The sequence below is a fragment of the Chaetodon auriga genome, chromosome 8 (genome assembly GCF_051107435.1).
Source record: "Chaetodon auriga isolate fChaAug3 chromosome 8, fChaAug3.hap1, whole genome shotgun sequence".
Classification (NCBI taxonomy): domain Eukaryota; kingdom Metazoa; phylum Chordata; class Actinopteri; order Chaetodontiformes; family Chaetodontidae; genus Chaetodon; species Chaetodon auriga.
In genome coordinates this window covers 15,717,558-15,739,987 of record NC_135081.1, presented here as the reverse complement: position 1 = coordinate 15,739,987, position 22,430 = coordinate 15,717,558, and the positions used below count along the sequence as shown (strand labels likewise).

At 43.8% G+C, this 22,430-nt stretch overlaps 1 protein-coding gene across 1 annotated transcript; it reads left to right on the top strand.

The window, feature by feature from the left end:
* Positions 1–1,772: 1,772 nt before the first annotated feature.
* fam171a1 (family with sequence similarity 171 member A1) lies at positions 1,773–21,508 on the top strand. The gene is made up of 9 exons (XM_076737667.1): positions 1,773–2,221; positions 8,226–8,453; positions 9,185–9,277; positions 11,209–11,367; positions 11,962–12,138; positions 16,158–16,274; positions 16,458–16,572; positions 17,254–17,371; positions 17,724–21,508. Exons 1-9 carry the CDS (start codon positions 2,110–2,112, stop codon positions 19,278–19,280), a joined length of 2,676 nt encoding a protein of 891 aa, XP_076593782.1. The 5' UTR covers positions 1,773–2,109; the 3' UTR covers positions 19,281–21,508.
* The last annotated feature ends 922 nt before the right edge of the window (positions 21,509–22,430 follow it).

Here is a 22,430-nt window from a genome sequence, read left to right as displayed (position 1 = left end):
TGTGAAAGTCAGGGTAGAGAAGCAGTGAAAGGTTTGATCATTACTGGCATAATATTGACTGAGGGACACCCCCCTCCAACAACAGAAGACCACTTTCAGTCCACCTGACTTTGATGTCAGGCGGGTAGAAATGGTTCATAAAGCAGGTGAGGCTGTTTTCAAGGGAAGTGGCCACTGAGCTTAGAGTGTCACAGAGTGTCATCAGCAGGTTGCAACAGAGATACAGAGAGACTGGAGGAGTCACAGAGAGGCACAGAAGTGGACATCCTTTGGCCACATCCCACACTGATGACCACTTCATTGTGGAAAGTGCCCTGCAGAACCGGATGATGAATGCCACTCAACTCCAGGCACATTTAAGGGAGGTGAGAGGCACCCAAGTGTCAAGTCAGACCATTCAAAACCGTTTACATCAGCGTAGTCTGCGTGCTAGATGACTTGCAAGGGTATATGTCAAACAGAGATCATTGTTTTTCAGAGAATCTCTAAATATACTCAAACACGCCAAAATATGACTGGGATCAGGATAAAGAAATCTGGACACAGTGTAAACAATCTCCTGTCCTTGGAAATCCACATGTAAAATCTCCCTAGCATCAAACTCAAACGGGACCTCAGTTGTACCCTTCAGAAAGCAGCCAGCAACAACATTTCGGCTCATTTTCCATCATAAGAGTAATTTACTGTGGATGACATGATGAGAAGGAGGAAATGAAATCACGAACTCCTGCAACATATCAAGGATGACCATGGAAGTATTCCCACTGTGGGCTGTGGTGTAAAAATGGTAAAAATGAAGGAGTTTGGCTCATATCATTTTACCAACAAACCAAAGCAATGGATACCAAAGTATTCCATTAGAACAAGCAAACATAATAATTTATCAACAAGAGCTGTGAGCTAAATGCTCATGCAAACATGCTAATATGCATCTGTAGCTATAGACCTGTTGGTGCTCACCTAAGGAGTACAGCCCAGTTTACCATTGAAGTGTCCTAGGTGTGGATCCAGAGGGATTATCTATATCTACAGTACTGGAGCACTGCAAATGAAATTTTTGAGAAGGAAGAACATTTCCCCCCCAGAATCCTATGACAGTCAATGTAGTGATTTTACAAAGTGTGGAGGGCTGAAACAGGCAAAATACAATCAAATGTTATTAATAAATGTAACCAAATATTACCAAAAGGTTGAATATAGAATAGGATACATCAATATTTATACAAAAAATAAGCAAACAGGTGTTTGGGGGTTTTTTGGTTGCTTTTTTTAACCAACTGATTATAATGCTTTATATTCATTTTTTTTAATGCTGAATTTAAATTATTTAATTAACTGTATTATGTATTGATGCATTCAGTTATATTTTTGACCCTTGTGAGAAATGAAAGGAAAATAAAAATAAAAGTGAATGCATCAATAAATAATATTACTAGTTAAATTACAGTGGCGTGTGAAAAGGGAGTGTGAAATTAAGTATAAAGCCTCATTTTTCTTCTTTATGTTCGATTGTAATTGTTTAACCAACAATATTGTTAACTGATGTATTTAGCTATATTTTGGACTTGTCTGATAACATTTTACTACATTTTGTCAGTTCGAAGCTTCAGTAATTCTGAGCCAACAATGAAGAGCATTTTGTGTTAATAGTTTTTCTCATTGAAAGATTTGGAGTGAAAAATTACCCAAAACAACTACTAAAAGCAGTCAGAAACCTTTCATTATTTGGCTGGCAGGTGGCGCTGGAAGTCTGCAGATATCAGCGGTGCTGCGTGCGCAAGAAGCCGCCTGTTGGTGCTGTTCTGGGGGCATGTGGCTCAGAGGAACGGGGCCGTCTTCCTCTCTGACCCTGGCCCGTCGATAAAAAAGGAAAAAAAAAAAAAAAAAACGACCGAGCGGCAAAAGGGCTGGGGATGCACATCGGGACGGAAGAAACACGGCTTTCCAGGCGAAAAATCAGGAATGCTGATGCTGCTAAACATGCGGTGTCGCCTCCTCTGCGGAATAAGCCGAGTGTGCGCTGATGTGTTCGACCAGTGAGTTTGTTCGAGCTAAAGATTCAGCGTCCACTTTGTTTTTTAACCGTTTGCGTTGAGACACACATCTGCAATGATGCGGGCTGTGGACACTAAAAGGACCGCTGCGATTGTACTCTGTCTTTTGGGATACATGGTGTCCAAAGCTGCCACCAAAACACTACAGGAGGACTCAGCCACAGAAGGTAAAAGTGCTTTAAAGGTTTTTGTCCGACGAAAAGGCGAGTTAGCTGGCTGTTCTGGTGGCTAATGGCACCGCTAGCCTGCTCGGATGCTGATGTGACCTGGACTGAGCTAACGTTAGCAAGTTAGCTGGTGGCAGAAAGAGAGCACGAAAACTTGTCTGAAATGTTTGTTATCCAGCCTAGTTTTATGTCCCCGGGCAGCATTTTAAGCCAATATTTTTTTCAGCCTCATGTCGTCATTTATGTGGAAAATACTTGGTTAGCGGCTGTGACTTAAACATGCCCTCGTATTGTCTGGAGTAATGCAGCAGGGGAGTGAGTCCAGCTGCTGTGATTTGTCATTTTTATCGTTGGCACATTTCAGAAAACACTCCTTCTCTGTCTTTGTCTTTGTGTGTGTGTGTGTGTGTGTGTGTGTGTGTGTGTGTGTGTGTGTGGGCAGAGGGAGACCACCTGGCCCAGGTGTCCCACAGCAGGTAGATGACTACCAACAAGCTCAAACTTTATACTAGATCTACAACCAATGATTACTTTCTCGATGAAGGCAGTAGTTTGTCTGTAAAATGTCAGCAAAAAAATGCTTCAATGTCCCAGAACCGAGGATGAAAGTAGTCACATCACAGGCAGTAAATGCTTAAGATGAAGTGATGAGTAGATCATCTGTAAACGCATCAACAGTACTGGTGATGGACTGATTAAGTCTTTTTTTAAGTTGTAGCTCTTCCAATGTGAGGATTTGCTGCTTTTCTTTGTCTTACATGACAGACAACTATTTTCTGACATTTACAGATCAAACTCTTAATTGAGAAAAAATATAAATGAATTGATAATGCAAGTAATCGTCAAGCCTATCATATATACACCAAACATAAATGCTTACTGCAAAGTGTTTTGAGAAAAAGTCTCATATCAAGATGTTGCAATAAAGAGAAAAGAAAAATAGCACCTGAGGTACTTAAGGGTGTCTTGTGTCTGCAGATAATAGTGTTAGCTGCTAACCATTTCAGGGATGTGGTGGATGATATTAATTTCCCAGTGTCATAGGGTATCCTGTCACAACAGCAGCAGACACGCAATGTTTGAAAGCCAGCATGAATCACAAGAATCTGTTGGCATCTCATTCAGTCACTAACTTCAAAGCTGCCCTGTCATACTTACAACTAAAGTGGAGCCACATCTGTGTTATCCATCACTTTTATCTCCCACTTGTGTGCACAAGCGCCCACACACACACACACACACACACACACACGTCGCAGTCGTTTGTGTTCGCTGACATTTTTGGCTGGCCTACATTTGGTCCTGTCACTACAACTGTGTTTACATTAGAAATATGAATATAAACATACGGTAGCTATTGCTGTTAATCGATCAGAGTCAGAATGACAATGAGAAATGATTTTTCTCAAGAGCGCAAAGTTAGTTCCTGATATTTATCACCTCATGATTAGTTCAGGGGGTTTTGAAGTTGTTCCACTGTAAGGCACTGCATCAGGCATTTTCTGCATCATGAAAATCAGCTAAATCCACAACAAGCTCTGGTAAAGAAAACAGTATAATACCTATGATAAGTCACAAGAGTGCAGTGCAGTAAGTCCGTACCGGCCTCTCTCTGCTCTCTGTTTTCTTTCTTTCTCGCTCTCTTTCCCTGACGTTCACTTTGCCTCAGCTTGACCTTCAGTTGTCCCGGGGGCGGGGTGTGTTCAGGTCGATACTGAGGACTTCTCCTGGTCTGTCCAGCAGGCAACATGGATGAGTGGAGCCAGACAGACAATCTACCCGCAGATATAGATCTCACTCACATTACTGCTGCCCATAATAGGCATGGCATTGCATCTCCAGCAGACAAACATTCGCTGAAGCTCGGGCTGCCAGGAAGTACACCAATGAAATCATGTTGTCACCAGCTAGCCAAGCTTGATTTTAATCACGGGATGCTGGTATTAGTGCGAACAGCAGGGAAGGATGCATCAAGTCATGAGACAGCATAGTAGTTGGGGGGAGGGGGGGCTGCCAAGGAGCAGAAGCAGATGGTAAATGTAGTACAGTATGTAGACTGGAATATTTACTGGAGTAAGATGGAGAGAGTCCTTTTGCTCTCCAGCCTGAGAATGGAGACCTGATGATGTAACCTAATGGCAGAGTCCCCTGCTGAGTTAATGGGATTGACCACCGCTGTCTAATCTCACTTTTAATCCAGATGAGGGAAAATAGCAGGCTTAACACCTATTGAAAGCCAGTTTCTTTATTTGTAATGGCAGAGCTTTAGTGTGTGTGTGTGTGTGTGTGTGTGTGTGTGTGTGTGTGTGTTTGGTTTTCCTGTGTGTTTCCATGATCGCACGTTTTGCGATTTTCTCCCTCTTTGAAATTCATGCTCGGTCTCATTGACCTTCAGTGTATTCCTCATTGTGTTGCCATAACATTTTTTAAAAGGTCTCTTTTCACCGCACTGAGAATCAGATGTTTGTTATTTATCTGAATGGTAAACAAACAGCTTCAGTCTTCGTGTTTTCTTGTGTTGCGGTTGAACATGTTATTACATCCAGAAACACAAACAACAGTCTGCTGGAGCTTGAAGTTAAAATGACATGCATTGGTGTAGTTTCCATGGACTTGAATCCTGAACTGAACTCCTCTCTTTTTGGTTTGTTGACAACTTGGATGGGTAGTATAGCCTTGAAATAATATCTATGAAAATATACATATATGATCAAATCTTTTACTATTCATTTTTTTATTTATTTACTTTATTATGTGAACAACTTGCGTATGTTTGAGCTGTTCAAAACTCTTTGACAACAGCTCTTGTGCTCTTGTCACATGATTTCTGGCTCCTCTCATTCTCCACCATGTGCTCCTGCTTGAGATGGTGAAAGAAACCTGTTTGGTTGCCAGCTCTGCTGTTATAGTCTTCTTAGACTCATTTTGTTTGTTGTAGATTTCATCTTTAAAACCAAACCAGTTCCAGTTGGTTTGGTAATCGGTTCCAATTGAATGTTTTCTCCAGTTGGGTGCCATTAAAGATGGAGTGTAGAGATGATGTAATAAAATGAGCCCTGTAAACCCTCAAATGGTGTAAAACAGTATTCAAAACAAAACAATTTCCATGCAGGTTTTTTTCTGCACGAATTGAAAATGCTCATAATAACAGGTGGTTTGGATTAGGGGTGTGCCACATCACATTGTTCATGATAATATCTGTATGGTTTTTTATATTATAGAAAAAAAATCATATTGTGATAATGGCAGTATTCTGACTTGTTGGTGTCACACTGTTAATCCCAGCAATAACAAGCATGGCTGAAAGCTAAAGTAACGTTGCTATTGGCTCCACGGTGGAAGAATTAGTTCCAAAAAGGAGAGTGACTTGAGTAAAGTGGATGAGGTTTGGTTGCAAAACATCAGATTTCCAATCAACCACGTTAATGTGTAAGAAGTACAAGAAGACTGTTATAACAAAAGGGGCAATACAACAACTCATTTTACCATGTCAAGCACAGGCATCCGGTTAGTACGAGTATGAGAAGAGCCAAATATCCTGTGAGGAGAGCTCTGCAGATTTCATGTGTTCTAAACCAAGCAGACAGACTACACTGGCTCAGCATGGCGTGGCCGAATCTTTGGAAAGTTATTCTGCGTATTTTGTCATGTCGTCACGAATATCATTATCTAGCTTAACTTGTGATAAAGATTCTAATGTAATGAGCCGTGAGCGCTGGCGTGGCTGCAACTGTTTTGGATGTTGTGTACAAGCAAGCTTTCCAGTCAGCCTCATGTGCAGAAAGCATCTGTTTCCCCCTTCTCTATCTGGAAGAACACCAAACCCCCTCACACGGCCAGTGGAAGCCAGCCATACCATGCATTTCCAGTATATCACACCTCGCTTTCATGGGGCAGGAATGCTTTGTCTTGCTCTAAATTTTGATTAATACAGCAAACACACATTGAATCAAGCTGTAGTGGACTGAGAAACACTAACTGCCATTCTCTCCTCTTGGGTCTACCTCACGCATACAACACATACAACCACCCTGCTGCTTTGGCTCCTGTTGCTTGGGATAATTGGTCTGCGATCACAGCATTGGTCAGGCAAAACTCTCTTTGATACCTTTATCCTCCATATGGCACTCAGTACACACAGATAAGGAGTCAGTACAGTGAGGAGCAGATATAGAGATAGGTACAAGTTTAGCTGCAGAATCGTCAGTCGCTCTGCAGGCCGACCATCTTGTTCTCTCTGGTGAGCAGAAAGGAGACTCTCAGCTTGTTAAACAATGATGCCACAGCAGAAGTGATTTATTGGATGAGGATTGGGAGGGGACTGTTGCATGTGTCAGTCTGGAGTCTCCCAGGGGAGTTCTTTTAAAGTGAGCACAGCTGGTACGCCTAACGACATATCACTGGGAGTGGGACAGGAAGTGAGGTCATGATCTCCCCCCCCCCCCCCAGATCTTAATGCAGTGGGGAGTTTCTGTAAAGGGGAAATCTTTTTGTTTCCAGTTCTCTGCTGTGACAGTAATAAATGTAATGAGGGGGAGGAATGAAGTGAAGGGTCAGAAAGCAGCCACAGAGCAGATCTTCACACCAGACCTCTCAGGGTAATGATGTGTTTGGTTTAAGATTGACACGTTGCTCTGCCAAACCCCGTCGCATACAAAACAGCATATAACTTCCACCCATGCAAAGGTATCATTTGGCGCCGTGCTCTGTTTTTAGGTGGAGCCTGCACTCGTGGTGAACTCTTACCAGATTGTCAGAGTGGTTCCTCGCTGACCACAGGATCCCTGCATGGGGGGAGGGTGCATTAGTCTAGCCAGGGGTATGCGTGTGTTAGCGTGTGTGTCACAGAGGGTGGGGTTACAAGAAAGAGTTACGACAAAATTCGGTTGCAGTGAGTATTGGGGAGGCGGGCATGTTTAGGTGAAGGGAGAGGGAGGGAGAATCCCTTTTAACCTTAATTGAAAGTTCACTGTGGGTCAGCTGGCAGCCAATGATCAAACAGGGTTTATGTTGTGATGTGTGAAGACAGAGAGAGCGTGGGCTTGCATGGATGCTAAATTATAGTGTTTTATTTTAATCATACCTTTGCGATATAAAACTCAAATTGACTTTTTGTTTATTTTTGAGGTTAAGGTATAATGAACTCGGCAGAGTAGTAAATAGGTGTCTGACTATATTAAAGTGCTTAAGTTCAATTTTGAGGCGCTTGTGCTTCACTTCATTATTTTCATTTGCTTGCCCTTGCATGCCACATTATACTTCCACTCCTCTACAATTGAGAGGCAAGGAGTCAGCCAACAGTCCAAAACACAAATATATTGAGTTCCTACATGGCAAAGAAAAGCAGCAAATCCTTTTCTTGAAAAATAAGTGAAACTATTTATTAGGTAATTTTCTGTAGATTGACTAAATCATATATTCATTGCAATTACATTTCTTCCTCTTTGTTTGTTTTTACATTGTAGTGACACAATTCACCACACCTTCATTGCACCACCTGACATGCATCAAAATTCAAATCAAGTTTTATCTAGACTCATCTCACACAGTGTGACATGCGGTGAACTTGTGAGGTGGTTATCTCCCATAGGTGCCTTCACCGTGAGCCTTTCTGCAGTTAACAGGCACTCGGTAAATTTCTTTTCATTCCTGCTCTCCATTAGAGAAGGTGTTTATATGTACAGTTGTTTTCCCCCTCTGGTCCAAGGCTTCTTTGAGAGAGAGGGAAATGGTCTATTGTTTTAGAGGGGAAGTGCCTCTGGCCAGAGTCCAGGAAATGGTCAGACCGCCGTCTATTTGTGATTGGCTGGAATGTGGAACACCACCTCTGTGGATTGGAGGCAAAGGGCTTGGCACTGACACAAAACCTGGTTAAAGAGATGACTGTGTTTTAGATGGCTGTAATTATAACACGCTGTGTTTTATATATCACTCCCTGTTATGATTTCTCTGCCTTCTCTTCACACCAACACTCAGACATTGTAAACACTCTGTTTGATCACAGAGGTGACTCTGAAGGTTCACCTGAGCGATGCCAGCACTCACCAGCCCCTGGGAGGAGCCACCGTGCAGCTCTTTGCCAACCACACTTCTGTAACCACGGAAACCTCATCAGCTGATGGCAACACCTACCTGCGCTTCCCCTACCGCCTTGGGACACCGTTGGTCGTCACTGCAACCAAACAAGGATATGTGCCAAACTCAGTGCCCTGGACTCCCTCCAGATTACCTGGTAGGTGTGTGTGTGTGTGTGTGTGTGTGTGTGTGTGTGTGTGTGTGTGTGTGTGCGTGCGTACATACATGTGTGTGTGTGAGAGAGAAAGATATTTTAGGACAAATGCAGGAGTGATATTATAAAACAGCCACATTTAGATTGTGAGTGTTGGCTTTCAGGTTATCGATTTCCATGTTTGCTGCCTGCTTAATGTGTTAGTGTGAAATAAAAATTGTGTGACTTTGTGCCAGGTGTGAGAGCTAATGATGAGTGGAGTGCTCCATTACTAATTTATTATGGTAGATGCCAAAACCCAGCAAGGGGCCTGCTTAAGCTTCCCTTTCACTAACACACAAAATACCTCCCAAGAGGTTGCAGTACAGTGTCTGTGTGTGTGTGTGTGCATGTGTGTGCGTGTGTGTGTGTGTGTGTGTGGTGGGGGGGTTGTTATTATGAGCCAACGGAATGGCAGCCAATTGGATTATCACGCTTACCAGCTCTGAACAATGGAGGAGTGAAAGGAAGGAAGGACGAGGAAAGAAGAGGAAAGAAGTACAGTTTGCTGGGTCAGACTTGTGTCCTGCACAGCCGACAGGATGAAAAAGCTATTAAAAATGTATAAAGATAGTTTAATGACTTGTTATGTCAGCCAGTAGTCAGTGAAGTATCCAGGTAGAGTGCAGTTTGCTTTGAATTCATTCTGTCAGTGAAGTGTGTACACTTGTGTGTGTTTTTTTTCTGTGTTCCAGTATTTTCCTCCATCAGCCTGGACCTGCTACCAGAAAGAGCTGCTACTCTGATGGTGTATGAAGATGTTGTGGAGATTGTGTCAGGCTTACAAGGTAAAACACAGTGTGTCTGTATGGATCATTTTTGTTTATTCCATTAGTAGCTGGTCTGGAGCTTTTGCCCACATCACACTAGTTTGTAGTAACAGGCTTGAAGTCAAAAGAAAAAAAAAAGAAGGTTAATTAAACGTCTAGAAATCTGTGACAGCTGGACAAACTCCATCTGTGATGAAGGTAATGTGATTGAAAGCTCCAGAACAGCTACTAAAGGGCCTTGTGGTGAGATTGTTTTGCCACCTTATTTTCAACATCAAGATTGAACTTTCCAAACATCCAAAGGTGGTTGTGCTTTCAGCTGCAAGAAGACCACTGTAGTTCACAGTACACTGGGTTTTCTACATTAGCTCAGTTTATATTTTTGCTAAAAGATGATGATGAGAAAAGGTCTGTGGACTGAAAATTCTTGGTTTTAAAACCATATTTTTACCCATATATTTATAGTTTCTGATTCTGCTTCTCACCCGTTTTACAACAAATTAATTAGCGCTACTTATACATTACATGGCCTACTGTTTAGTAAGATCTGAAAGAAGAGATGATGAAAAATCCCCCCTCCTCCATCCACACACACACACACACACACACACACACAGATATAAACCAGGAGTCTTTGTTAGTCAGCCTCTTTGTTAGGGTGTGTGTAATTATATTAGATAAGGCTTTCTCACTCAGGCATAATCAATATTGTCTCTTTGTCTGCTGGGTCTTTTGTGTGTCTCTGACCGACAGGGGAGTAATTTAACGTGTCAGCTGTGTTGTCTGACTAAAAGAAACTTCACAGACACAGCTCACATTAGAATACGCACGCCATTAACGTTTAAACCTCTTGAGTACACGCTGCCCGCAGCACGTGCCTGAGCGAAGGGTAGTTTCTGCCCTCTGTCCGACACACTCTGTTTGTCACGATGTTGTCAACTTGAGCGCCCCGGGGAGTGATAAACCTTGGCTTGTGGCACAAGCAAAGGGAATAAAAGAGGATGATGATACAGAATGTGCTGGAAAGTGGGGTTGTGGGTGGAGCAGTTGGAGAGAATAAGGGAGAAAGGGGGATGGGCAGAGCAGTGTCCAACAGAAGGAGGAACAGATGAGGTGGGAGAAAAGTGGAGGGAAAAGAGACAAGAAGAGTTGAGGAAGGGAGCACACAAAGAACAGAAATGGGGTCATTTCCTTTCACGAAAACAGAGCCACAGAAGGGAAATAACACTCACACCTGAATTTCAAGAACAAGACTTCGACAGAAACACCAAAGTTAAAAGATGCACGTACTGCAGAGCCAAAATTCACATCGAGCGCAAGGAGAAACACAAACACAGCGAACACTCGTATACAGCTGGGTCTGTGTCTCACTGCTCAGGAATGTGCACTCGCAGTTGGACCACAATGACATCACCTTGCTGAGTCCAGCTACATGCAGTTTTTACTGTTTACTGCTCTTCATCTATAATTTGTTAATGGCAGGCAGAGACTGGATGGGAGGCAGCGATGGGGAAGAATGAAAAGGAAACAATTAAGTGCACAGAAAAATACACGAAAGAAGCGTCACGCTGGCCGAGAGACCAAGTGGAGCGAGGCATTATCTTGACTGTATTGATCCGGAGTTACCTCCATTAAGCCTTATTTGATGGCTGAATTTATAAAAAGGCATTAGGTGGAGACGAGGAGAAGAAAATTGCCTTGTAAAATGTCTTGAAACAACATAAGTGTGCGAGATGGACTGTCGCTGTCGGGTGTAAACCTCGTAGCTGAAATTTTTTGTCAGATGTCTTCATTGAATTCAATGGGAAAACTGTCCCTTATATCCCATCTATCTCAACTGTCAACCGGTGAAAAAAAAAAGGCAATTTCAAATTGGTCAAAACTGAAACAACACTATTTATTCACCATGTCCATAGTTTCTGACACCGAACTGTCTGTCACCCCTCAAGGTTTGAGGCATCAGCCCACAGTTCATTTCCAGCGCAGAGCTTTAAGTCTTCCTTCCAACACTTCCTACGCCAACCTAACGGCTCTGCTCACCGTGGCCAGCACCCCCTCGCACATCCAGCACTTTCCACACCTGCAGGTCCTCAGCGGCAACGGCACAGGTGAGGCTCAAAGTGGCTCATGGTTAACCGCACAAAGGACTTTAAGACTCTCCTCGGGATGGGAGAGTGGGGCATGGATGACGGGGGGGGTGAAGAGAAGAAGTAGTGGTACATCAGAGAGACTCTGGAGAGGCCTCTCTATCTGACCTCCTGAAACACAATAACCCCTCTGTGTGTGTGTGTGTGTGTGTGAGTGAGAGAGATCCACGTCTTGATGTGTGTGTTGCATGAATCGGTGTGTCCTTTCTCCTTCAGATTGAATACTCCTCAAAAGCTCCTTCTCCCCACAGCGCGTACCTCCTCCCTCCAGGCAACATAAGCATACTTGTGCTTTGTGACGCTTTCCACCCTCAGCCTCTCCATTTTTTCACTCTCCACCCTGCTTCCCTCCTTCCTGTCTTTACCTTGTTTTCTTTCCTGTCTGTCTTTCCCCTGACAACTCTCCTTTATCTAAGCTTCTTCATGTTACCCCCCCCCCCCCCCCCATCCGCTGTCTGCTCCTTTCTCACCTCCCCCCCTTATGTGCACCTTATTCCCACTTCTTTTCCTCTCTGCTGCATTTCTCTCACTTACACTCTCCTGCCTCTCTCACAGGGGCCGAGAAGAGGTTTGACTTGACTCCTGTAGCAGCCATCTCTGTTCACTTATTGGCCAGCGACGGAGCGGAGCTGCAGGTGAATGAGCCAATCACGGTCTCCGTCCCCCTGCCGGCTGACAGTGGCCTGAAGGAAAATGATCACATACCTGCTTGGAGATTTGACCCACGCTTAGGTATGTACAGAAAGAAACAGAAAAGCTTTCTCGTCTACATATCTGCATTTATATCTTCCACTGAGATCTTAAAAATAACCTCGACCCTGACAGCTTCTGATTTTCTGCAGTGCTGTAATATATTTACTTCTGTGTAAATGAGACCTGCTTCCATCGGTGAATGATTTATGAAATTATCAGAACAGGAGCATTAATACAAACCACATGTGTATTGGCACACTGCAGCCACTTGTTGCTGGGTGTCAAGGTGATGAATGAATTTATTCATAAGGTCGTAAAAAAAATGCGGCGCCATGCTAATCTGCCAATCAAAACAAATACTGCTAGACATCACAAGATTGGACCATGGATGCATAATCTGCTGGAGCTCAGTTAAATCTTGAACTGAACTCAATAATAGCGAAGGACTCTGCGCTGATTGCTCCTGCAGCAGAGACCCTTCAGTCCTCACTGGACCCACTGATTTATTTCAGCAATCTTAAATCCGTGTTGTCAGCTGTCCCACACTGTGACACACCCAGTTCTTCTTGGATGAGTTGAGTTGAAAGAGCGCAGCCAGCACTGTGCCTGACCTACAAAAACATCCTTCTCTGTCTACATTAGTCTCACATTTCCTCTACTGTACATTATGTTTGTGCCAGTACAGCAGAAGGGTCAGAAGGTCAGGATGTATTAAAATTCTTCTGTTGAGATGAAATGTTGTGGGTTGTTTGATGTTGAGCTGAAAGAGTTAGTTGATTAATCACTACCAGTGAAACTGATTAATCTATGGCAACACAGATAGACCATCACCTCTTAAGATGATTTGGCTAAACCGTTGCCTATTTACACATCCAGCAGACACAAAGCAACAGTAGCATTGATTTGGAGTTGTGTTTGTGTCCAATATTCGCTTTTCTTTTAGCTCTGTTTTTGGTCTCTTCCAACTCATGAGAAAAATATCTCATTCTTTACCTGCTGAAAGCTCCACTGTGTTCACCAGCTAGTTCCACAATGACACATCTGAGCTTTTTTGCCCTCAGCAGCCAAAAGCAACACAATGATAACGGGTAGAGAAACACAGAGGAGAAGCAAAGCAATGAGCTGAAAGTTGCTGAAACTCGGTGCTGAAAATGTAGATCTAAGGGCAGCTGCAGAGTCGGGGATGCTTCTTTGTGGGTTTGTTAATATGAGCAACCCATAAGTAGTATAACATAAAAAAAATATTTCCTTGGAAGGGATGAAAGGACAGCACTGATTTAACAACTATTCATAATTGGCCTCGTGAAGTGTTGTTTACACTTGGCCTCAGGTGACTCCAAGGACTGTAACGACTGCTGTCACACAGAAGGAGCTCTAACGAATCTGGTGGTATCACCTTCATAACAACCCTGCAGAGGTTAAATACCTGGGACTCCTCAGCAGTCAGCTAGAACTGAAGAGGCCACTTGGTTGACAGGAAAAATGTTTTTAAGTTTCTATAACCGAGTCCAGTTGCCCTGGAATAAACCCTCCTTGGATAACCTGGACCTGGATGACTGAGAATCAAGACAGAAAATGAACCACAGATTAATTGATGATGAAAATAATCATTGGCTTCAGCCTTAATTTGAGCATTGTCTAATAGACTGGTGACATTATGTGACACAAAAACAAGGAAAGCCCTTCATTAGATGACATCCTCTAAACATGTTCTTGTCAGCTAGAAGAGAGACAGTATGTGCCCAATAGACTGAGGCCTGTCCCTACTGTCCACAGAATAATAGGCCTCTTGTCACTGGGGTAGTAAGGGTTTTCTACATTAAATATGTTGTGGTCCAAACTGCATTTGTGATGTGCTTTTCTCTAAATCTACCCTGAGAGTATTCCTGCTAAGCAACTGGGCCAGTCATTGTTTCTGGGTTTAAGATCGGCACCGTCTTTGCTCTTGTGATGGTTTTAAGGATCTCGAGGCTCAGTTTAAAGTGCCCAAAGTATCAACATCAAGCTCTTACAAAAAGGGCTTTGATAAAAGCTGAAAGAATACACACTTGTAGCCTACGCACAGCCTGTAGCAGCGAGTATTTCCACAACAGAAGCCATCCCCGGACCCCCTCTCCGGGCTACATCTCGTGTTCCTTAGCAACCCACCAAATAAATAACACAACAGAAAGGCCCAGCTCCTGATTGAGTTTCTTCGCCGAGTGCTTGAGTGTGTGTGTGTGTGTGTGTGTGTGTGTGTGTGTGTGTGTGTGTGTGTGTGTGTGTGTGTGTGGTTATGAATATGATAAACTGAGGATATAAAGCAGACAAAGAAAGAACTTTGAAGTCTGTCTGGTGTCTTTTTGGAGGAACACTTCAGGCTGATAAAGGCGCCCTCACAAAGAAGCTAGTTTTGTTTACAAAATGGGCACATGGACAACACACACACACACACACACACACACACACACACAGACCTGTTTCTTTTGTATAACTGACAACTGGCATGTATTGTAACATGTTAATGGAGCATGAGGGAAGTGATGTCATATACAAACACATCAAGTACACCTGTTTCTGTGTGTGTGCCATTTGTAAACAGACAGACCTTCATCCTGAGAGGAGTGTGATGATGAAAATAAGGACAGCTCCCTCAGATGAACCGACTATCTGTGAATCTTTAAAAGTGAACAAAAAAGAGAGCCAACATCAGCTGTGTTGACTTTGCATGAATGGGCAAGAGGCAGAAGTAATGTACAGGCTGTAGTCGGGTGATAAATGTTTGCAGTGGGTCAAAGCAGTCGCTGGACTCTCTGGTTTATTGTATGGTGTGGGAAGTGTGGGAACAGAGTCATTAAATGTCAGTATGAAACAGGTCAGTCACACAAAGAGAGGACTCCCCTGTGGAAACAATCAGACAGAACCAGGGTGAATCCTGGCAGGGCTGGGCACTGTGTGTGTGTGTGTGTGTGTGTGTGTGTGTGTGTGTGTGTGTGTGTGGTGCTGAGTCACACAGCCTCTCATGTCTCTTTCCCTCTGTTTCTCGTGCCTTTTCCCTTATCTCTCCTCCCATTCCTCCTCTTTGTCCACCCTTGTTTCCTCTTCTTGTTATGTTTTTTTTCCTGTCCAAGCTTTTATGTATTTGTCTTTCCTCTCCTTCCCTTTTCGGTTCCTCCCTCCTGAAGATTGATGCAGATTCCTGACTGCTTGATGTAGTATAACTGTGAATAAGCATAGAAACAAAGTAGCTCTCACCATGCTGGCCCTGAGACCCAAAGGAGGCCAAGTGTGAAGGCACTACTGAATGTTTCCTCCTGAAGGGGATTTATTGTGAGCCAATCAATCAGAGCCTTTGGCTTTGTTGTGGTTTTTGGGACTTGCACTGCTGGAGCTGCTTTTGTGCCCCTATTCATAAGCTGTCAGTGACTTAAGACTGAGCATGCTGCCTCCCTGTGGGTGACTTAAGTACTGCCAAAACACTCCCCCCCCCCCTCACTGTACTGAGCTTGAATCTGTGTTGTACCAGCCATTAATCAGGCTGAAAGGTCTTAAAAGGCACTGAATTAATTTTCCTCAGAAAGACAAGTCGTAAGAAGGAAATGTAGTTTACAAAAGTCTTATGTTGTAATATTGGTTATAAAATGTGATTCAAGGCAGCACCATCAAACCTGCAGAAAATACTGTCATCTCAAGTGACAGGTTCAGACTTAAAAGAATTGATGATGTTTAATATTCAGCCATCCCTTTTATGCTCCTGATATGGGTCCAGGTGGGATTATTTGATTAATTGTCTCATAAGGATTTCATGTTGTTCACTGTGGGGAAACTGGAAAATAATGAGAGAACAATAAATACTTCTAGGCCATCTCATTCCCACTGTTTCTCCATCGTACTTTCATACCTGTGTGTGTTATGATTGTGAAACAGGTAAGTGGGTTGCTGCTTTTCTGTCAGTTGGCTCTAATACCGAATAACTGTTGGGAAATATTTGACTTAACTCTGTGATTTTGTGTGTGTGTGTGTGTGTGTGTGTGTGTGTGTGTGTGTGTGTGTGTGTGTGTGTGTGTGCGTGCGTGTAGGTGCCTGGATAAAGAGCAGTTGGGGTCATGTGCAGAGGGAGGGCAACCAGCTTAGTCTGACCTATATTGCTCCTCAGCTGGGATATTGGGTGGCCGCCATGTCTCCGCTACACTCAGGTGACAATCTTGGCTCACATATGTACTGTAAAACATTCTGGCATGTCCTATATGTGCTCACATACTGTATATAGAGTATATGTAGATGTAGCTATAACCTTAATTCTAAAAGTAGTCATCCACACCATATAAAAATCAGTTTCTTTATGAGCTCATCTTTTTTACCTTTTGTCTGTCCAACAGGTCCAATATTTGCAAAGGACATCAGCACATACCACACCGTGTTTCTCTTGGCTATACTGGGAGGCATGGCCCTCATCCTGCTCTGCCTGCTCTGCCTCCTATTGTACTACTGCAGGTGTGTGAAACACGTTACACAGCAGTGTGTCCCATCTTAAAGACTGCCAGAAGGTTCCAGATTTGCCTCCAAAATGAGGAAACAAAGGCAATATTGTGGCAGTGTCAGGAATATACAGTAATATGAGTCAGTTCTTATGACTGGTAATCTGGAACATGTATTGTCACTGACTATTTTAGGCTTCATATTTTGGGTCTTAACGTTATCCAGTGTATTCTTCAACAACAGCATAACATATGTCATCAATGCACAGGAGTGTTGCTTGTATGACACATTTAATTCAACAGTAACTTCTACAGTGATCGAAGTTTTGGGTTTGTTTTGACCAGAATACTGTTGTAACATTAACACAATGAGCAGTTTAAAGGCTTCATTGTCACATGACATAAGCTGTCTTGGTTGCAGCATAAGATGTGTGTAGTGACTGAATGTTTAGATCTTTGGTTAATTAAATGTAAATGAAGCAGACTGGGCCTGCATAAGTTCTCAGGTGTCAGTGCTCTACTGTATATATAAGCACACACACACACACACACACACACACACACACACACACACACACACGCAAGCACTCTGTAGTTCAATTGAAGTGGCTGGTTTTATCACAGTATTTGTCAAGGGAAAGAAGTATTTACTGAGTATTTAGATCAGATTCCTCTGATGTGTCTCTGTGTTGCTCAGGCGCCGCTGTTTGAAACCTCGAGTGTCTCACCGCAAGCTCACGCTGTCCTCTGGTCTGGACAGCAGTAAGAGGGATCAAGCCACCTCCATGTCCCACCTCAACCTCATCAGCAATGAGGTCTGCCTGACGTACATAGACACTGTTTCAGTTGCTAGTTTTCACTGCACTGTCCTTTGGAATGTCAAACAGAAGAAACACTTAATTAAGACCGGCTGGCTTGGTTCAGGCTCCCTCTGTCAGGGAACATCTGCCTGGCTGAGGGGTCCTTAAGCATGAAATTAAACCCCTCCAAGTTCAGTGGAGGTGCTGTAATGTAGCTGAACCCTTCACGAGCATCCCTGTGGTGTGCGGAGAAAGCAAAGTTTATTTTCTCAAACTGCAATGAATGTTGCAAAAAAATGCTCTCTAATTTTGGGTGCTCCACATTTTTAAAGTTTCACACACTTAAATATTGTGTTGTTGTCTTTAGGTGCAGCTGGAACTTGTTTCCACAGCAACTGAGCCCGACATGACCACACCGATGCTGAAGCCTTTCTCGTATGAACACCAAGACAATCCGCGTCAACACAACATAATCCATCACAGCAAACACAGCCGCTCCTCTCTCGGCAACAACAGCCACCATGGCTCATCTCTTGGCAATCTGACGCCTCACAGCAGAGACTACCGGCAGTCTGCCGAGACGTTCCAGTTAAAGGCTGCCCTTTCATCCGGAACGGAGCGGGGCTACCGTCAATCATACACGTCTGTCTGCTCATCCAGCAACCTGATTTCAGATGCGCTGTCATCAGCCAATCACGGTCAGGTGTCGGCTAACCATCTGAGCAGCATCGGGATTGTTGATTGCATCTCACCTTGCTCTCCACCTCACTCCCCCAGCAGAGGGGAGGGGTGTGAGTCCAGAGCTCCTGACTACCTTCTGTCCCGCTCTGTGGACCACCTGGAGCGTCCCAGTCTCCCATTGCTCACCCGACCGGGCCAGCTGCTCTGCTGCGGCTCTGTGGATCTGCTGAGTGGAGGAGAGGGCTACCCGAGGGTACGTCCAACACTGGTGATCCCAGCACACTACATGCGCCTGCCTGGGGAGCACCCTCTGTCTGGTCAGGCCCTCCTGCTGCAGACTGACCAGCAGAGCGACTTGGAGACCATCCAGGCTGAGCTCAATGCCTCACATTCCCAGCAGCCCCTGGGGCAAACCCCCACTGACTGCACCCCAGATCCCACCAAGCAAAGCGATGGAGAGCGGATCGGCCTGTCAGAGTCTCTTTCTATCCCTGCAGCACTTGGGGAAACAGCTCTTGTGGAAATAAACAGTGAGGACACCTTGTTGGCTGAAAAGACTTTAATGGAGCTAAGAGGAGGGAAGCCTCTGCCTCACCCACGAGCCTGGTTTGTCTCACTGGACGGACGCTCCAATGCTCACATCCGTCACTCCTACATCGACCTCCAGCGGGCGGGGTGCCACAGCAACACTCCAGGTGGAGGAGGTCAGCAAGGTAATGGCAGCTGTGGGAGGCACGGCAACGGCACCGATGCCAGTCTGGACTCTGGCGTGGACCTGAACGAGCCGAGAGCGGGCCGCAGGGGGAGAGACGTAGAGCGCGAGGAAAGAGGTATCGAGAAAGACAGGTCGAAGGGCACAGCACCAGCCATGGCCTACACCCAGCTGGTCTATGTGGATGATCTGGATAGGGGAGTCAGCGAGGAGGAGACGCCCAAGTGCATCCCACAGGACAGTAAAACAGGACCCACCCTGTCAGACAAAGAAGAGGGTCAGGGAGGGGATCAGGAGCAGGGGAGTGTGGAGGGGGTACAAATACAAGAGGAACCGCCCTCACTTTCCTCTTCATCACCTGCTTCTCCTCCTCCCCTGCCAACACCGGAGGGAGAGACTTTCAGGACTGATCATGCACTGCTGTCAGTCTCTCCTGATGGCGATGCAACACACGAGGATGGAGAGGAGGAGAAGAAGAGTCCCTGGCAGAGGAGAGAGGAGCGACCCCTGCTGGCCTTCAACCTGAAATGATCCATACACCATCTCAAGGAGAGGATCACATTTTTTCTTAATAGAAATATGCACATGTCCATATGTACATTGAAAGGATTTTAGGCCACTGTAATTGTTCCTTCTGAATGTACCGGCCCTGTGGAAGTTACGGGGGGGGGTATGGCAATGTGCTTCATTTAAATGTCATAGATGAGTATGAGAGGATCTCTGTTGTGGCTGGTGCAGACAGGAGGAGCAACTACAGAGACCAAAACTGTTCAGTTGTACATATGTGCATTTGTCAGGTGTGTTTTGAGATACACTTGAAAAAATTTGAGCCTGTCCTTTAACCACGAGTCCCCCTCTGCCTAGACCATAACGTGAAGGATGTGACGGTTTGAACTGAAGCCCTTTGTTTTTCTTCGTTATAGCACTGAGAGAATATTTCAGCACTGGGATCCCTTCTAATCCAGAACATGAAGGGGTGATTCAGGTCCTTCATGAAGTTCCAGGTCCCCTTCATGAAACGACCGCTGTTGTCCTCCACTTTCCTCATCCTCACGGCACTCTACATAAACGCACCACTCATCATGCACGATGTACACATTGCCTGAGGGAGACAAATGGACTTTGGAGGCAAGAAATCTGAATATTTTATGCACAACAAATATATGCCTTTTTTTAATAACTAGCCTTGTCAGCATAAAGGAACTTTGGTAGAAACAGAGGATGGGTCCTCACAAATGAAAGACTACAGGAGCCGTTTTTCTTGAGCCATATTGGCCTCAATCCACTGACTGTAAAGACCTGACAAACGCTGGGAACACACTACACTTCGTGAAAGTGAGATTATAACCCATTCTGACTGATTTTTAAGATTGTGGAGCATCTGTGAAAAAAAAATCCAGAAAGATTTTCACAGTCTGTTAGGAAAAACTAAAATCATTCAATGTCAATCGTGTGCTTTGAATGTTTTTTTAGGATGTTGCCAGAATTTAAGGTGGCCCTGTTAGAAGGCTGTGTGAGTGTTTCCATGATCTTCACTTCAGGGGATGAAGTTTTTTGGACCGAAGAAGTTAAACCACTATCCGCACTGCAGCATAATCAGATAATGTGACACACCACTGTGCTGGTGGACAAGGATATAATACCACTACCAAACTGTAGTTCCACGCAAAACAATTGTGAGGCGTAATAATATGAAGGGTTTTGTAATTGTTGAACCACTGACTGGCATATTTTTGCTCTGAAGGCTATGCATCACTTTTATACGGCTGCTTGAGATGCCTTTTTTTGTAATTTTAATCACTATGATTTTAATTGCCAACATGAAGTATTTTACCCAAAAATAGGCTATTTTTATTTCTTCGAATATGTTAAGGGCTTTTCCTCCTCACCCGCCTTATCGTTAGATGTACAAAAACAGACACGTACTGCATAAGTTTTACCTGAAACCAAACTATTTTTGCATGTTGTGTTTTCACCTTAATCGTTTACCACCTCCTCATGTTCCAAGTGCCTTTGAACACCCTGACTCTGCAACAGATTTGTGGAACAGATTACCTTATTTATTTCTCGCCTTCTTTTGCCTTCAGCTTTTCTCCTCTACCTCAGCCCTCCCTTTCTCTCCCACTTGTGAAAGAAAGCATGCAGTAAACTTTCCTCAGCACTAGCGTGTTACAAGCTACACTGCAGACATCTCAGAAAATGTCTACCAGCTGCTGCAATCGTAAAATCCTCTACAGTAATCAGCAAGACACCAATCTCTCTTAGAGTAAGCAGTTAGGGTTTTATTGAAGTTTTCATTGTAGCACTGGATAGATAAAGCTTAGTGCGATTGTATGTGAAGCTAAACTGCAGGTCATTTCAGTGCATTTTCTTATTTTTGTTTTTCTTAGAGGGTGAATGTTTGGAGTGTGTTTGTGTGCACCTTGGTGGTGGTCGTGTTCATCTGCGATGCTGCTGTCTGTGAGTCTGTGTTGTCAGACTGTGTGTCCATGTGAGAGAGCTGAGAAATAATCAACATTCATCCACTCAAGGTTCATATAGTCATAGCAGTCATAGTGCAGAGTGTGTACAGTTCTTTCCTTTCCTCTACCTGGTCAAAATGATGTGAGTTGATGTTGTGAATGGCCTCATCGCTCTTTGATGTCCCACAGCAACCTCCAGTTCCAGGGTGGAGTTGCAGTACAGCATCCTGAGTGTGTAACTTGGTTGCTTGCATTATATTTGAAGCCTATTATTCTGAATAAACAGCCAAACTGGAATGATTTGTGTGTTTGTGTTTGCATAATTGAACAAATATGAAAGAAGTCATTTGCTGTGTGCAGAGTTTTTATTTCCTTAATTTTTCATGACATCAGCAAGTTAACATTCAATCACAAAACCTCCTTCGTTGTGATTGTATCTTCTTCAGGAACCCCCTCCTCGGGGAAGACGGTCAGGATTGAATGCTGGCAGTATGAAACATATCTATTTTTCACAATATGTTAATGTGCCAGTACTTCAGGGAATGACAACGCTTTTAAAGCATATTATAAATGGGGTTTGCTGTAATGAATACAAGTACGATTTGAACAGTCAAGCTGTGTTTAAATACACTTCTTTTGTCAGTCTACAGTCAGATAAATGAGTAAATTAGGCGCCTTCTTGAAGTAGTTTCTACCTCTGTTTAAGTCATTTCATTCATTCTGGCTTCTATTGTCATTCTGTGTATGTTGTACTTCATAACATGTAAGTGTGATCTTAAGTTTAGAAAAATGTACATTGGTAATGCTATGGTGAGCAAAAAAAAGGATTTGCTTCTCTTTCAGTTTCTTCAATAATGGGTCTAATTGAAAATATCAAATATAGCTTTTTTTGTTTTGTTTTTAAATGCTGGACTAAAACCTGGGCAACTGTCCCGTGGCACTAAAAATCCCAGATACACTGTGCATCAGTTGTGTTTTTGTAATTTGAGTAATTGCAAATGAGTTTGGGGATTTGCACCACTAAAGCACAGTCTCAGCTCAGACAGGTGCTGCGTTATTACCATATGTGAGGACCCTGTCTTGCAGAAGGCACCTGCACACCTATGTTGATTAAGTTGTGCTCACATGGTGCATATGGCTAAATACAATTCTTTGAAATTATATTACCACAAATCTGGGATACGGTTCATAGACTGTTGTGTTTGTCCTCAAATTAGAC